Here is a 17,261-nt window from a genome sequence, read left to right as displayed (position 1 = left end):
GAGGAACAAACTATCAGGCTTTGGATATGCAGGCAACACTTGTAATTAATATCAATTAATTGTTGGATTTGCTCTTTTCAGAGGATTGCATCGACAATAAAAAAATATATAGAATATTGTCCTTATCCTTTAAGCTCGTTTCCCATACAGTAACAGCCCTCTTTCTACCCCCCCAAACAATTTGATGATACCTTTAAAGATAAAAAACTAGCAACTTGTTGAACAATATTATGTTAATCATTGGTAGTTTTGCTTTATATTCTGAATTGGTTTTAAACTTGTTGAACTTGGTAAATATGGAAAATAAACCTCTTTAACTCAGTTTTGAAATTGTAAAATCTGAAAAAGTCAAAATTGTATGTTTCTTCAAAATGATCTGTAGTTCTTTAACTTGATTCAAAGACTGAACTGCTGTTGTGACAGATAGTGCTCCTGAATCCTCTCTGGACATCTTGGCTTTTCAAGGACCTTAACTTTTAAGGCATAAATCACTCATCACAGGAAGAAACAACTGGACTGCAAATGATGAAGTCCCAAGATACACTGACTGCTTTTTGTTTGTCAGTGTCACATGCGGAGGCAGCCGTGAGCTGAGGGCAGTCAGAGAGTTAGCATCAGGGCCTTCTGGCACACAAAATAAAATAAAATCTGACTGTAATGGATGAATCATGAGGTTGTCACTCACGCATCCACCAGGATCAGCATGTCCTTGGGTGAAGCTGCCCCCTGAATGTACCTGGTGAGTAATAACAGACACACAAATGAAGGTTGTGGATATTGAGTTCATAGGAAATGTGCATATAAACAGAGGAAAGCACAGGTAGGGAATAATTATAAAGCAGAAATTATTTTTAAAACCAATTTCTAAGGAATATACAAAACACAAACTTCAGCACACGAGAGACCTTACATTTTGCAGTTTCATCACTCTTGTCTCTATTTGAGAAAGTAATTAAATATCACTCTCTACATTTGCATTTGAAATCAATAACACCTTTTCATTCTTTAATCTTTAATTCTCTTCTCCCATTTCTTTAATAAACAAACAGTTGTGTGTCTTTGTGCGGAGCTCAACTGCTCAGTAGCTGATAAAACTTTTTAGGCTACTGAAATTTAATAACATGGTAAAAAGAGTATTGATGGCTTCCAGTCAGATTTTTAAAAATTTTTTTAGGAGACTAATGAAGCTTTTGTATTGGTACCCTTTGATCTACAGTGGCTTAATCATCATAGTGCTCTGATGTGTTTGTTTGAGTGGGCTTGTCTTTGGTTAGTAACCTTGATTTGATTGTTTTAAACTGTGTGTGTACCGATGTCCTCATCTGTAATCAGTTTATGAAACGCGGAAAAACATTTTTTGCAAATTAATGTTTAATCTGACAATTACACAGGTAGATTGAATGAGCCATGTGTCTGCCCTTGACAAACACTACTGAAATGACTGACGATGAGATGATTAGAGACACAGAACCAAAACAACTGCACTTTCCATAATGAGTGTCTACACTCACCACGGCCGCCTGCGAACATCGTAGAGGTCGATCTTATTGGCTGAATTGCTCGAGTCGATCCAAGGGGATGCTGGGAATTGGCAGAAGGAAGAAAGTTGGAAAAGAAAAGTTTGTTTACTGCACATTAAGATTGTGTTTAAGGTACTTGAATATGTGAGTAAGTGACTGAATACATTACATCTATCATCTTAAATATAATAATACATTATATTGATTTTTGTCCCTGACCACAGAAAGGTCAGCGGCGGTTGGAGATACCCCATTGGCTTCTGAGCAGCTCACCTGGGTAGTACCGAGCCAATCCGGTGGCCGAGCCAAACACCTGCCAGAGAAGTGAGGGATCTTCCTCTTTGTTTTTCCGGAAAACATCCTCCAAGGCCTCTGTCCAATTTAGCTCATTCAAAATTATGGTTGCTGGAACACACACACACATACATTCCTACATTACCAACAGTAGACTGTCATGCTCCTCTAACAAAGTGTGGACTTCTGTTACTGGTAATTTTGAAAAAAATTAAATGGAATAGAAAACACTCACTCACATAAAGATTTAAATGAGTCATATTTGTAAAGAAGTACAAAATCATAGAACTCACTCAAGCACAAAATGTCAAGGCTTTTCAAAAAACATTTATTCTGAAAAAGCAATTCTGTAGGAGAAACAAAGCCCACACACACACACACACACACACACACACACACACACATTACAGTCATTTAGCAGACGCTTTTATCCAAAGCGACTTACAATCAGTAGTATATTACATATCATTCACCCATTCACACACTGATGACAGGCTACCATGCAAGGTGCCACCATCAGACTCTAACTAACATTCATGCAACATCCAGTCCACACCGATGGCAAGCCTTCAGGAGCAACTTGGGGTTAAGTATCTTGCCCAAGGACGCATCGACTGCCGAAGCCGGGTATCGAACCACCGACCCTCTGATTGGAGAACTACCTTGCTCTCCACTACGCACACAGCACGCACACAGCACACACACACACACACACACACACACACACACACAGTATGAGGCTACTGACATTGACGGCTGAGTGGAAGCCTCCTCACAGATATCGAAACTGACATCAATCTGCTTTGATGAGATTTTTCCATTTCTTTTACTGTTTTGCTCTCAAAACACTCACACAAAACACACACCAAAATCTACAGCAGTGTAAAGTGAGCAATAGAAAGGATAGAGGGCGGCAAAAACAAAATGACTCGATTTGATATTTCTGGAATAAAACAAAAATCATCTTCCGGGTCACTCGGGGGACAGACATACAGTAAACGATTTATTTACCTGTTTGTATGCAGGAGCTCTTACTGGCTTAATACTCAAACAATCTAGTTTGATCAAGAAAGGCAGCGCTCTTGCCTGGGAGAGTGGGCTGCATGTCAAATTGATGCTGTGCATGACTCATGCATGACTGTGTGTGTGTGTGTGTGTGTGTGTGTGTGTGTGTGTGTGTGTGTGTGTGTGTGTGTGTGTGTGTGTGTGTGTGTGTGTGTGTGTGTGTGTTAAGATGCCCCATCTCTACGTGTGTGTGTGTCTCTGTGAGAGCAACTGGATTAAAGAAAGAACAAAAACAAAAAAAGGGACATGAGGACGAGACAGGGGACAGCTGGTAAATAAGAGGTTTTGCTGAGGCAGACTCACACGGGGGAGACAACTAGAAGCTATGTGGTTAAAAGTGAGCTATGGCGAGTTAGTGTGAAGCACCTGTACTTTAACTCAGTTAGGTAATTGTATTTTCAATTCAGCAGGAAGAGGCACAGTGCACAGTGGGTACTAAATTGTTTGGCTTTGAGCCACCAAGAAAAACTCGGTGCACTCTTTCAAGCCTAGAAAAATATTGGTTTTTTTCTGTCACCCTCCCACTTCTCCCTCGTCCTGTGGCTCTCACGCTCCCTCTGGCTCCTCACGCCTTCCCCTCCTCACTCCCACCTCCTTTAAAAAGGCTCTATTTCCATGCTATGTCAGATAAAGACAGAGTTTAGTCCAAGCCTTAAATTGCTCCCTGCGGTTTTGTAAAGCAAAGCGTGTCCCATTGATAAGTGGTGACTATTCGTTCAGGCCTCAGCTCCCAGAGGATGGCCTTTAATGGATTAGTCCTGCTGGTTTCCGTGACATCAGTAACAAAATGTCTCAGGGTAACAAGACCTCATAGAGGAAACATAGGTATTTCCCCCGATGCTGCACATACTGAATTGTGAACCAACAAGGAAATATCACATTCAGTATTTCATTTGCCCAGCAGCTGCCACTGCAGGAAGTCAAATGTAGTGTCCAACCCATTAGGCGATTTGTGTCTGTGTAGATAAATAATGAGGAAGAAAGACAACATAGATGGTTGAGATTCAGAGTGGGCCGTTATTCACTGTTTCTGTTTTATGCGTTTCCCCTGTGACATATCCATTATAGACTCCCACAGGAATTTGTATTCAGACACACATCACAAACACGAACATCCCCTACCCCCCCAAGGATTGGCAGGTCAGGCACCACTGATGAGCACTCAACAACAATATCAAAGGCGTGTCAAGGCAGTGTCCTCTAATCTCAGACAAATACTGGAACAAATCAGAGTTTCAGTGCAAACAGATCCATCTCTGTGGCAATGTGTCGCTTGCTCGAGGTCACCATGATAAAAAGAAATGAGAAGTGCGGTCAGCTCTATTTGTCAGGGCCATAATGGCCTGAGGTACAATTAGGAGATATAGACACAGCAACAAACATTCATATCACCAATACCTAGATTGAATGTCAGTAAAAGTGATTTTCTACAGGGTAGGAAAAAAACTAAATGTTAAAATATGCAATTATTTCGTTTCAATGTTCAACAAATGTGTATTCTGCATCAAATTCAGTTTACACTCTGGTGAAATTTGAGAGATGACACCATAATGAGAGAACAAAGAAAAAGGGAGACGAAATTAAGAATAGAGGGAATGAAGACACTAGCAGTGGTTTTCTCTGACCAGGTACTTTTAGTCATCTGGCATGGAGCAGTCATTGGAGAACTTGAGAGAAATAAAAAAATAAAATAAAGAAATGACTGAAACGTGAACTTTAATGATTCACGGGGTGAAAAGACAGGGGAACTCAATATGAAAAAATAGATACCAAATAAGCCTTGTGAGGCATTTAGATGCTTTCAGAAACAACTCAAACAGGATTCTGGCAGTAACTGGTGAGGGTGAGGACGGTGGGAGGAGGTGAGGAGGGAGAGCTGCATGGTGCCATAACAAGCGATGCCCTGGAGTGTTCCCTGTCATCAGCTAGCTGGTGGCTGAGACTGCCTGTGCATTTGCCTGTGCCAACCAAGCCCTTGGTGGGGGCTGAAGTGATGAGAACCTGTAATCATCGTATCATGAGGGGGCCCTGTACTCAATGACACTCGGACACTTGCTTCTAATTTTGACTTGAGCTTCAAACGCATTGTTTTTGCAGTCTTTCACTGATGTACAAGGTGCTACAAAGACTGTATTTGTTACCACCAAAACACAGATTTATTTCGTCTCGACAGACAGAAAGGCGTAGAGGATTTAACGATTGAGTCAATATGGAGGACACACACACAGACACACTAAACAACCAGTGTTTGTGGCAACACATACCAGTGGCACAAGAAACGTCTCCCTCTCTCTCTCTCTTACATCCCAAAGTCGGCACAAGTCAACTCCCCAGAAAAGTAAAGAACTTTAATCACATTTTGTTGCAATATGTGTGCACTTAATTCAATTCAATTCAGTTTATTTTGTATAGCCCAGAATCACAAATTACAAATTTGCCTCAGAGGGCTTTACAATCTGTGCACATGCGACATCCTCTGTCCTTCCCTCACATCGGCACAGGAAAAACTCCCCTAAAAACCCCTTTAACAGGGAGAAAAAAGGAAGAAACCTATGGGAGAGCGACAGAGGAGGGATCCTTCTCCCAGGATGGACAGAATGCAATAGATGTTATGTGTACAGAATGAGCAGCATAACAGTTCTTAGATACAACACATTCAATGTATATGACATAAATTATTCATATAATAAGACTACTTATAAGACTTAAGAGTTTCATTGCTAAGCACCTTGGAATTCCTCTGTAATACAAATTCTCAACATGCATTAATCAAATAAAATGTGCCTCTCTACTTAATGCTGATAATAATATGCACTGAAAAGTGGTAACGGTGGATGACATGATGGATGGAGATGTGGGCAGCAGGAACAGAAGCTCTGGGGATGAGAGGAAGACTGAGGTGACTTTAGTTGAGCTGTGGTTATACTGGACACCACACCACACACCACACTGTTTTACTGTGCTGGCTGTTTTCAGACATTTTTGAAAAACTATGTTTCTCTCATTACAGAATGTTGACAGTCTGAATTTCAGCTCTAGAAAACTAGACTAGTTGTAAACTTCTAAGCAGAGACTTGACAATAATGAACATTATTAGAATCACTGAACACCACACACTATGATTTGTAAACACCCAGTTGATCCTGACCGGTATAGAGTGAATCCGACTTTATCTATTTAGCCACCATGCTTAAATCGTTGGTTTAAATCGGTCCATGCCTTTACAAACACATGATTGTCCGTAGAGTCAGACACATAGGTGATCATTTGGTAATGCCACATGGAGTAAAGGCTCGAGTGTAGTTATTATGAGTATGTGTGAAAACCACCCAAGGCCATATAAGGATGTAGAGACACATTCATAGTGGCTATGGCCAAGGGGAAGGCAGATATGGCACCAGCATACACATATGTGTTAACCCCACATTTATTTCTGTAACATGACAAACGTGTCGGGCCAGGAAGGTGACCCCTTTAAGTAATCTCAACTGGTTTGAGATCAAGGGCAATTGTTCCCAGTCAAGCCTTTTTAAATCTCACTTGGAGGTTGCAAAGTTTCCACTTGTTGATATTGCTTACCATTATCAAATTTAATTCAACAATACAGAATGTGATATGAGAGAAATCTGATTCATTACTGTAATAGAAGTTAAATGGATAGGTATGATAGGATTACAAGAAAAAAAAAGTCTTTCAGGGAACATTTTGGCATGGAGAGGAATCCCAATCAGCCTACGAGAACATCCTGGGAAGGCATCCAATCTGTCACAAGGACACAGGTAGCCATAACGACAGAGAGAGGGGGAAAGAGGAAGGAAGGATGAGGAGACAGAGAGATTGAGATGAACATAACTCAGAGTTTGGCAGCCAGCCCCGTCAACGGAACAGTACGTGAATCAAGTGGCACAAGTGTGCAGAAAGAAAAAAGAAAATTCAATTTCTACGCTGTGAGCTTCGCCACAGGGGTCGCAACTTCGATACAAACACGCTCAGATGCACAGTGTCACAGAATCTCAGCACGTCACAGTGTGTATGTGTCTCGGGCCGACAGGTGCCACACAGCGTTGATTCAAACGGGCATCAGACGAGCCTCGGATCTCCTGCCAAGGCCGCGGTGCTCTCCTCTCAACGAATGCACGCCAATCCGCCTAATGAGCAAGAAGGCACGCATCCACAGCCATGAGATCCATAGGTGCATGCGATGTGACACACACACACATGCCAACTCTCGCACCCCGAGTGTTTTTTCCACCACCACCCCCTCCCCTCTCTCAACACATTCACACACACAGACAAACTCTGATTCATCGCCAATGTGCATGCTCGCACACACACACACACACACACACACACACACACACACACACACACACACACACACACACACACACACACACACACACACACACACACACACACACACACACATGAATCCACACAAACACAATAATGAATCCCAGTCTGACCACCCACACTGGATCAGCAGGGAGAATAGATTCCAATCAGCAGGACTGATGCGGGGGAGAAAAATGGTAGCACGTTTGTCTCCACACACAACCCACTATTAATATGCTTAATAAAGTGGAGCAAGGGATGAGGGAAGGGTGGTGTGAAGGGGTAGAGCTGTTGAGGATAAGGATGGCAAGGAAGAAGAGAAAAAAGTAGGCGAGGAGGAATGAATAAAAGAGCAAACATGACGATATAAGTAAAGAAGAAGGTCGGGAAAAGGGACTAAAGAACAAACCAAGGGAATGGGAAAAAGAGGAGGAGGGAAGAATAAAAAAAAAAAGAGTGAAGGTTGCGGAGAAAGTCTACCTCAATTACAGAAGAGTTTGAGGATGACACATCTCTCCTTCAGCATCAGTAAAAGCCACAAGGACGCCAGCCCTGTCTAGACAAAGACCCTAATCAAGTTACGAGTCGTTCCTCCACACAACAAGATAGAAAAACCAGGGTGTGTCCAAGTATGTGTGTGTATCCTTCTATGAGCACACACACACACACACACACACACACACACACACACACACACACACACACACACACACACACACACACACACACACACACACACACACACACACACACACACACACACACACACACACACACACACACACACACACACAGTCGGATACACATTGCCATGGCAACGCTGACAGTGCTGGCCATCATGAGTAGCATAAATGTGGCAGTCTGTCCTTGGAGATGGAGATAGATGGAGAGAGAGAGAGAGAGAGAGAGAGAGAGAGAGAGAGAGAGAGAGGGAGACAGAGAGCACCAAAACGAACCTAGCTTGCCCCTTTGCTATGTAACAACAGCTACACCCAGACCCCACCCTCCACCACCTGCCTGAGAAACTGGAAGAGATCAAACTGATACCACACACCCTTTAAGCCAAAGTGCTGCAGTAGAGGACAGTTCAAATATGGATTATTTTTGAATGGTCAATCATAATTAGAAAAATTGGAAACATTGGATTTCTTCCAACTCCCCAATTGAACTGAAATTTTATTTATGGTACTCAACACATTGAAAAATTACATTTAAAAGAAATAGACATTATTATTAGTATATGGTATACAATCTAAACCCCAAAACATCTGCATGGCTAGAAACCACTAGAGGTAAATAAAATAGAAATGCTATAAGATGATTTGTTGCAAATAAAAGTAACAAAACAATTCAATGTACCAATCCAGTCCTGGCTTATAAAGTTCACATTAACTATTGAACCAGTTGCAGTGTATGACAGAGGTTGGGGGACCAAGTAACAAAAAAATGGTGTACATTTTGACACACATCCAGGAAAGCCTTAAACAAAGCATGCAAACCATGGCACAAAAGACACAAGAGGAAGAAAGGAACTAAGGCAGAAAACCTTAAAACGGGCTGATAAATCACAATAAAAACAAACCCCTCCTCCAACAACCAAACCCAACCTTTCATCGTTATAACTGTTGCTTACAAAAATAATTGAGTGCATTTGGCCATTTGGCAATTACAAAAATGTCTGCACAGTCAGAGGCCTCAGAGGCCTGTCACTCTGCACATTTATAGTTTAACTTATGTGGAGTGACTCGCTGTGCGAGGACATTAAAATCATGTGACCGAGTCCACTGCATTTAACAAACCCAGTGTGACGATCATTACTGAAATTGATATTGAATGCTCAATCAATGCCAAGGAGGCTATTAGCTCATGCCTGGGTTTAAGGGAATTGTTTAACTGTTTGATGCCTGCTGCATTTGTGTATTGTTAAAGGTATTGAGTAACTATGAAACTATACAAGTTTAGTTATAAAGTGTCATAAAAGGCAGCTTGAGGGACCAATGATGTAGTGTTTCTATACTAGATTTATCTAAAGAGACATTGTGTTTCTTTGGATTGATCTAGATTGCCCTAGGATTATTTTATCAGATCACATGTCAATTCTAATTTAAAATTCACTCTTTTGTCTCATCACAAGTCCCGTCTATGTCCTCTTGTTGCTGTTATATAGTGGATGTCTGGTATGAGAACATGACCTGTATGCTTCTGTGTGTATCAAGATATGTCTGCATCCTTATGTCCGTGTGTGTGTCATGGCATTGCATCAATTACCTAATGCTAACATCAGTTTTACAGTAATGTCTGTTTCACATTTGACACTCTGCAAGCATAACGGATTAAACTCCAATTATTCGGATCCTGATGACTCTATTATGTCCAAAAGGGTTTAAGGCGGGCCACATTGGGTTAACATTCTTTATTATAGCAGATTGAATTACTGTAAACCAAATCTAGTTTGACTGGTGGTCTGTCGGTGTGTTTTCCTGCCTAGTTGACTGCTGGGAGAGGCTCCAGAAGGGAGTGATGGACTATCTCCATGAAGTTATAGCTCTGTACGGTATTCACTTTTGATCAGCTTGATGTGAGAGAAGGGTGATCATACCAAATAGTGCCAGCAGTAAGGGAGGCAAGGGGAGTAGCAAAAATAAGTAATCGGATAAACATGATACATTTATTTAAATGAGACTAGTCTGATCTCCCTCAACAGGTTTTTTAAAAGTACAGCTGATTTAATTGAGAATATCATTAGTTTTCCAGGTATTGGCAATCCATTTTTTTTTATATATTTCACTTGTTAAGGGAAGATTTTGACTTATTGGTGGCTGTAAATGAAATACAGGGAATCACTAAAGTCATTATGGTTCATCCTCTGGGCACCATGGATATCTGTACCAAAATGCCTTGGCACAATACCCAACAGAAGACATTTCACTTAAAAAATAGAATCATCAACAGTTGTGTTAAGAGGAAAATTGACGGAATGATCAAAGTCATTAAGATAAATCTCCTGGGGACCATGAATGTCTGTAGAGATTTTTACTGCAATCCATGAGTCTGGACCAAAGCAGTGGACCGACAATGCCATCCTTGTAGCCAACTATGCACAACACTATGTTTATATGATGAAAATAATATCCAAGACACTTAGGCAAGTTAGAAAAGTGAGAGGAGTAGTGCCAAAAGAAAAGCTTCAATGTCAGTGTGTGATAAACATGCCAAAATAACTGAGAAAAACTTAATCCAAGTGCAAATCACCCACAAAAAGAGCCATCATTGGCCGAGGTAAAATGCTCTTGTTCAACTGTCCAAGAAAGGTCAGCCGGTTAGCCGTGAACGGGAGTGAAGGGAGCAGCTGGTGACCAGGGTAAAGAGGGGGCTAGAATGTGCTGGCCATTGGGTTGTTGGGTTACTGGCATCTGGGTTATATATAGACTAGAATGGCCTAGCCTTGGTGGGGAACTGTCCACACTACAGACAGTGCCGGAGGGCTGAGCTCTGCATCATGGGAATGCACTGTAGATACTGGACATAGTGATGACAGGGATGAAGAGAGAGAGGTGGGAGGTGGTGGTTGCTATGTATTAATATTTATTAAAGAAGGATGTGTGGACGATATGAGAAAGACAGTGCATTTTTCCTGCAATGCATGTGACTTTGGGTTTCAACTTACAGCCTTCATATATATCCGTAGGGATGTGGACGGCGGTGGTGTTGTACGAGACGAGTCGTTTGAAGTCGGGGTCTATCTCGAAATCATCTGGAAGATATCGGTTCTTCCTTCCCTTTACTTCTTCCGTCTGATTAAGCTGCACAAAGAGGAAAAAAACAACAACAGAACCTTTAGTTTCAGTAGCATCCTGTAAAATATTTTCTGTCTTAAGAGGGGTCTGTGCATGTGTGTGGACATTCCATTTGTAAAAACATACTGTATATGCAGTGTCTTGTTACGGTGAATGACAAGGTGTCAATGTTAGTATTCACTGAAATGTCACTACTGACGGATAAATATTGAGAAACTGAAAAGTTTTAGGCAGTGAAACATAAACCGAGGCATCCAGAGAGAAAGAGAGCAAGGGCAGAGGGGTTGTCAGTCAAATGCAGAGTGACATTAGTGTGCTATGGGTGTGTTTCTTTACCACTGGGATAGTGGAGGGGAATTAGATGCTGATCCCTGTGTATGAGAGCAGACAGATGACGTCTGAGGCCGTGGGAGGCATTCAATGTCTCACGCATACTCATGTGTTTCTGAGTGAGGGGCCCAAAACATGTACTAGTCCAAGAAATCTGATTAAACATGCATGCATATCTTAGTTGAGTATGGATATAACACCAGTAATTCCTACATACACACATACAGTGACTTCTTTTCACAGATTCTTACAGGCTATCAATAAAATTTCCAATCAGTTTTGTTGCCATGGTAATGCTCTCTGGATGGCTGGATATGGGTTGCTTGTGGTGTTTTATTTGACAATTTGCATCTTTAATTACACAGACAGAATATTAAAAAAGTGGGATGAAGTTGAACTTACGTCATCTTTGGCATTGTAGTAAACGATTTTGTCAACCTGCAAAGAGATTGAAACACAAACAGGAACAGATTAGCAATGAGTCAAAATATACACTTTGATAAAAGACTTAAATCCATGCTGAAAAGCAGCATTTTACTGTCCCCTCCCATTGAAAGTTAGAATGTTTAACTCTGTAAACCTCAACCAACATCAGTGACAACTCGCAACCTTCGATATTGAGATATAAAACCAATGTGCCAAAAACTGCAGTTCCTCAAATATGAGTCACCCAACTGTGATGTCACAGTGTACCCTTGTACGCCCAAGAATACTTCTACATCACTGCTGAAAGGTGAGAAGCCAAGACAAGATGTCTAGACGCTAGTAATTCGCTCTTAAAATCCACAACTAAGTGTAACAGTCTCCACATTGGTGCCAAGATTTGTCCACCCTGATCGAGAATCAAATCCCACCAAGCTATTCTGTATCTCCTATGCTTCATTTCCCTTATTACGTCATTGTTGGGAATAAAGGAGACTTAAATTCCCACAAGAATCCATATTCAAGTTTGCTCAAAAGATTACATCTTTGGAAAAGTCGGTCAAGACATTGTACTTTATCTCGGATGAAAATGATCAAATGGAACAAAACTAATGGCCAGACTTTCTGACTGTTACAGCTTCTAAAGATGCTCCTTTAAAAATGTAATCTTAAAAGATGCCATGAAGTAAGTAAACCTATCAGATTTGTTCTTTTTTTGTTGTTGTCACAACTGCAACTGTTAATAGAATTTGAATCCTGCTATATTTCCTTGCAAGACAGCAGTGTGTGTTTGACACTGAAGATCAGTGAAGTAAGTGGTGTTGTTTGGCTCTCACACTGCCGGGCTTCCTGTCAGTACACAGGATAGCAGGGCGCCAACGTGCTAACCTATAGCTACTGCTGACATTAGAATGCCCTGAAGCCACAGAGCCAGTTCATTTTACATTTATAATTATATAGTGCCAAATCATACCAGAAGTTATCTCAGGGCACTTGCCATATTGAACAGGTCTAGACAGTACTCTTTATACCAGTGGTTCTCAACCTTTTTTCAGTGATGTACCCCCTGTGAAATATCTTTTCAGCCAAGTACCCCCTAACTAGCGCAAAGCATTTTAGGTTGAAAAAAAGATGTAATACACAGTGCTCTGCCATCAGTGTCTGATTTTGTTAAACACTGAAAATTGCATTGTTGCATTGAATTCAGTTGATGAACTTACACTTGAATATTTATTAAATAACTATTTTTAAAAGGATTTTTGAAAGGATGCTAATTTTAAATATATTTTTTAAAATCTCACGTACCCCCAAGGGTACACGTACCCCCATTTGAGAACCACTGCTTTATACTATTGACTGACTCCCACCACCCGCTTTCCACTCCTGGAGCTCCTCCCACCTCTACTACTTTAGTTTAAATAGTGTGCATTTAGTGCACAATAAGCGATTACACTGTGTAAGCTGCTCTATGATTTGCTGTTTTGACCCTTAGTTAGTGATATCAGGAGTAAAACTAGCACTAATATGTACATGCAAGCAACAATATACACACTGATAACAGCAGACCGTCCCATGATGTTCTCTGTCAGCTCATGTTACTGCAGACAATGTCCACCTCAAGAGGTGACACTGACACTAAGGTCACACCACCAACCGCACCCCTCAGGGGAGGCTACTGCACGCAAGAACACTTCATGTGTGAAAGAGGGTGAAAGGTGGAAGGGAAGAGTTGAGATGTAATTAGATGATGTATGCTATTACTTATGTAGCATGTTGTGGTATGTGTGAGGTGTACTTCCAAATCAGAGTGTGTGTGATCTGTATTTATTCTGAATAAGAAGACGCCTGTTAACGTATTGGGATCCAGTCTCTGCCAGGTGTAACTGCAGTTCATGTATAGATTTGTGAAAACCTAATGATTTATTCAATATGCCATGGCAGCTGCACAGTGGAGTTGTAAAAGTCAACCTTTTTTCCCTCAAACTAAAGTTAAGATGGATTTTAAGGTATCACATTTACTGATCTGCAATGTTTATTTTCCACAGTGCCACCTCCAAACCCACTTTAACATACAAGGAGATCAAATCAAAATACAGACAACAAGAACTATTACAAAGACAGAATTAAACACAATGTAATCAAATTGACCGGTTTAGAGAAGCTGGATACAGCTTGTATTTTAAAGAACACTGTAAATAGGGCCAAAGTCAATACATTACTGAACAGACACACACCAGCCACAGCTTTTAAGTGTTTAACGTCAGCAGGGAGAGGTGCCCAGTAGTATTGGCCCAGTTATCAAAGGTGACAGAAAACAAACGCATGCGCATGAACTCACACACATCCGCTCCACTTGGCACTTCACTTATTTACTATGACACAAATCCATACATTCTGTGGGCTAACTTTGTGCTTTAAACTGTGGTTGTTTTATTAGCTATGTAGTATTCTAAGTGAAGCACGTATTATTGTGATTTACCTTTTCTTTCAAATCTTTGTTCAAAATGAGTCAAAGCCAAGGTAGCTTCAGAATAGTTCACAATGGCGTTCTGGAAGCTCGCATTACACACTGAATATGTGGCTTCACATTATTATATATATATAAATATATTATAATATAAATGTAATATAAAATCCCTCAGAGGATGCCCACATCCTGTGTTAAAATAATTTATTGGAATATATTAGCCAGCATAAAATGAGTCTTTGTGATTTGTAAAAAACAAACAAAGAAGCACAGCGTACAAAAGTCTGATATACAGTAGACAAAAAGACACACTTGCTCCCAGAGGTTCATGTGGGGCAAAGCTGAGCGTAAGAGACTAGTCTGAGGCTGACACCCCAATGTGTGAAGTTATGTGAAGTGAACACATACTAGGCCATCACATTCTCTTGCTGATAGAAAAACAACAATACTAGAGCTGTGCAATGATGAAATTTGTCATCCATAGAGGCGTCAGACTCTGCAAAAGCTCTTATCGCTATCAATATTATACAAATCTCTAAAGCCACAAAAAGCCTCAGAACATATTATTCAGTCACAACAGTAACAGGTTCAAACAGAGGACACGTCAGTATCAATTCACTACATTTGTGCAAATCGTAGTATATCGGATAAATGAATCAGACCCCAGAGAGGATATTTCCTCCCGTTTTATGCGACACAGCGTGCAAAAAAAGTGGAATAATGTGAACTTTTAATGGAAAAGAATCATTAAGTATTGGCAACAACACTGAGGATTTTTATCTTTTTTTGTAAGTTAATAGGCTAAATGGCGAAGTGGAATTTCTTTGAAGTTCTCCCAGCACAGTATGTTCACTCAATATCATTTGTCATTTGTTAAATTGCTGCCAACAGCGTGAGGCTTTACTCATTGCAAATCAAGGCGAGGAAATTTGCAATTTGCATCTATTACGAAACGGCCGTAGCTCAAACATCGCTGGCAGTGAATAGCTGAGAGAGCTGCTCTGTAATGCTAGGCTGCCATTGTGGCACGGGGCACTGCATTCACTGGATCTGCAATTGGTCAAAGTTATTAAATGAGTAAATTAATAGTGTGTTCATATTATTTTCTGTACATTCACTTCCAATGTATTCTTAATAGTATGATTAATGGTCAATATCAGAGAGTGTGCAACGTTCCGTGTGCCTGTTTGCTCATCATATGCAACAGTTGTTCCTGCCTATTATGTTTAATAATGAAATTCAATCTTTTATTAAGTCATTACAGCACAACTGTCATTGTAATGAGATTTGCCATCCAATTATTACAATCATATTGGGTCATGAATAACACTTCCCTCCCCCCAGCTCCTCTTATGGAGTTCGCGGCAGTGCTTGATCTGTGTTGTAATGCAGCCGGTGTTAACGGACGTAGTAGATAGGGCTCCAGCCGCTCACTCACCTCACTGTCGTCCCTCCACGAGTGCTCCATTTGAAACTTTTCCGCCTCTGTTGCCAGCCTCTGAGAGAAGAGAGGGGGAGGAGGAGAGAGTAGGAGGCGAGAGAAATACAGTATGTTAGCCCATGGTAATTATTCTCATAAAAGCAAAGAGTTTTTGGCTCTGAGGCAACATTACTGTCAACATCATGATAATGGCTTTGGCTCAGACTTACACTTTGTCCAAGGATGGCAGTGTTTGCATTAGCTGATTTAGAGATTTTAAAAGCCATGAGCATGGCAGCTAGAGAGAATCAGTGAGTTCAAGGGATATACCTGCAAATACCTATTTTCCTCTCTGCACCTGTAGGTATGAATTACGACTAGCTGTAACACAGTGTTGCGCTAAAATTAGACACCCACCTATTCCATCTTTTCCCAGATCTGGTCCTAATGACTGGGTTAATGGGTTTATAATGGGCCCAGCTTTTAATCTGTACCTTGTCCAGAAATGCGTTGTACTATTAATTTCCCCTGGGAAATATCAAATCCGTCTCTTCCAGCTTATGCGAACAGCAGTACGGGTTTCAAGTCACTAAGAAGGAGCCGAGACTTGATGGCGCTAAAGCAGCTAATTAATTTATGAAATGATAGGAGGAGGGGGTTGAGAAATTGAATTATTGAATTAATTCTGGGATGAAATTAAACAAGACAATCGGAAGAATCAGTGAGGCAGAGCAAAGTCTGACTGTGAATCTCATACTGGGACATAAGTGGCAGTGTTTGGGCGTCAAGTCAGACATTACATATGACATCAGCTGTACATTCGTCTTTGTTGGCCATTTCAAAATCACTCATTTAAAAGCACTACCGATCTTATACCACCTGATATCATTGTAGCCTCACACTAAGACAAAGTATAAACAATTCATGGGACATGGGAGAACAAAAAATGGAAAATACCATCAATCACCTTGATTGACTTCAAACATCTAGTCGTCCATAAAATAGACATTTCCACAGAGAGAGTGACAACATTTTTTAGCCGCTTGTTTGTGCACGGCTCCTTCTTTCTCAAAGAAAGCAGCCCCCCCCCTTACTGCATAATCAATTGGCGAGCGGCAACATTTTCTATCTACCTTCAGATCACTTGTTGTGCCTCTACGCCACGCCATCCCATAATGCATGCCGGGGGCTGACACTGTTGTGGTCTGAAACACGGTTACCACGACAGCCTCTCAGTTGTGTCTCATTAGGGGGGAGATTTTGCAGCAGCTGTCAGAGACGGTGAGACCTCGTGACCAGCAAAGGACAAAGGTGAAATAGAGATAGGTGCGTGTGTGGTTTAAGGCAAGAAAAAAAAAGCTCCACTGCGTTTTAAATGCTAAACATCTTTCTGTTATTGAATGCATAAGTCACCTAAGGGAAAAAAATGATTGGGCATTTAAACTATATTTGTAGTGAGTTGGTCATCCACCCTTCTATCACTATGTTAGCTTTTTATGTTCGTGAATCTCCATGCATCAACACAAAATATTTTCTTTTGTAAGGAATCTGGCTCTAGACAGCCAGTTATGGTGGTCTTTTTACTTCAGAACACAAACACAATGTACAAA

General features: G+C 40.9%; 1 protein-coding gene across 1 annotated transcript in view; it reads right to left on the bottom strand.

Moving 5' to 3' along the window:
* Window positions 1-17,261, bottom strand: part of LOC129112268 (voltage-dependent calcium channel subunit alpha-2/delta-1-like) — an 82,036-nt gene that overhangs the window by 29,408 nt on the left and 35,367 nt on the right. Inside the window, exons 4-9 of the mRNA XM_054624294.1 lie at window positions 15,670-15,729; window positions 11,744-11,779; window positions 10,882-11,017; window positions 1,794-1,925; window positions 1,512-1,581; window positions 686-736 (exon numbers count right to left, since the gene is read on the bottom strand). Of these exons, the coding sequence (XP_054480269.1) occupies window positions 686-736; window positions 1,512-1,581; window positions 1,794-1,925; window positions 10,882-11,017; window positions 11,744-11,779; window positions 15,670-15,729 (485 nt within the window). The remainder of the gene's footprint in view (window positions 1-685; window positions 737-1,511; window positions 1,582-1,793; window positions 1,926-10,881; window positions 11,018-11,743; window positions 11,780-15,669; window positions 15,730-17,261) is intronic.

Source organism: Anoplopoma fimbria, chromosome 23, assembly GCF_027596085.1.
Source record: "Anoplopoma fimbria isolate UVic2021 breed Golden Eagle Sablefish chromosome 23, Afim_UVic_2022, whole genome shotgun sequence".
Lineage (NCBI taxonomy): Eukaryota > Metazoa > Chordata > Actinopteri > Perciformes > Anoplopomatidae > Anoplopoma > Anoplopoma fimbria.
The sequence above is the reverse complement of the archived record's forward strand: the minus strand, read 5'-3'. Positions and strand labels throughout refer to the sequence as shown.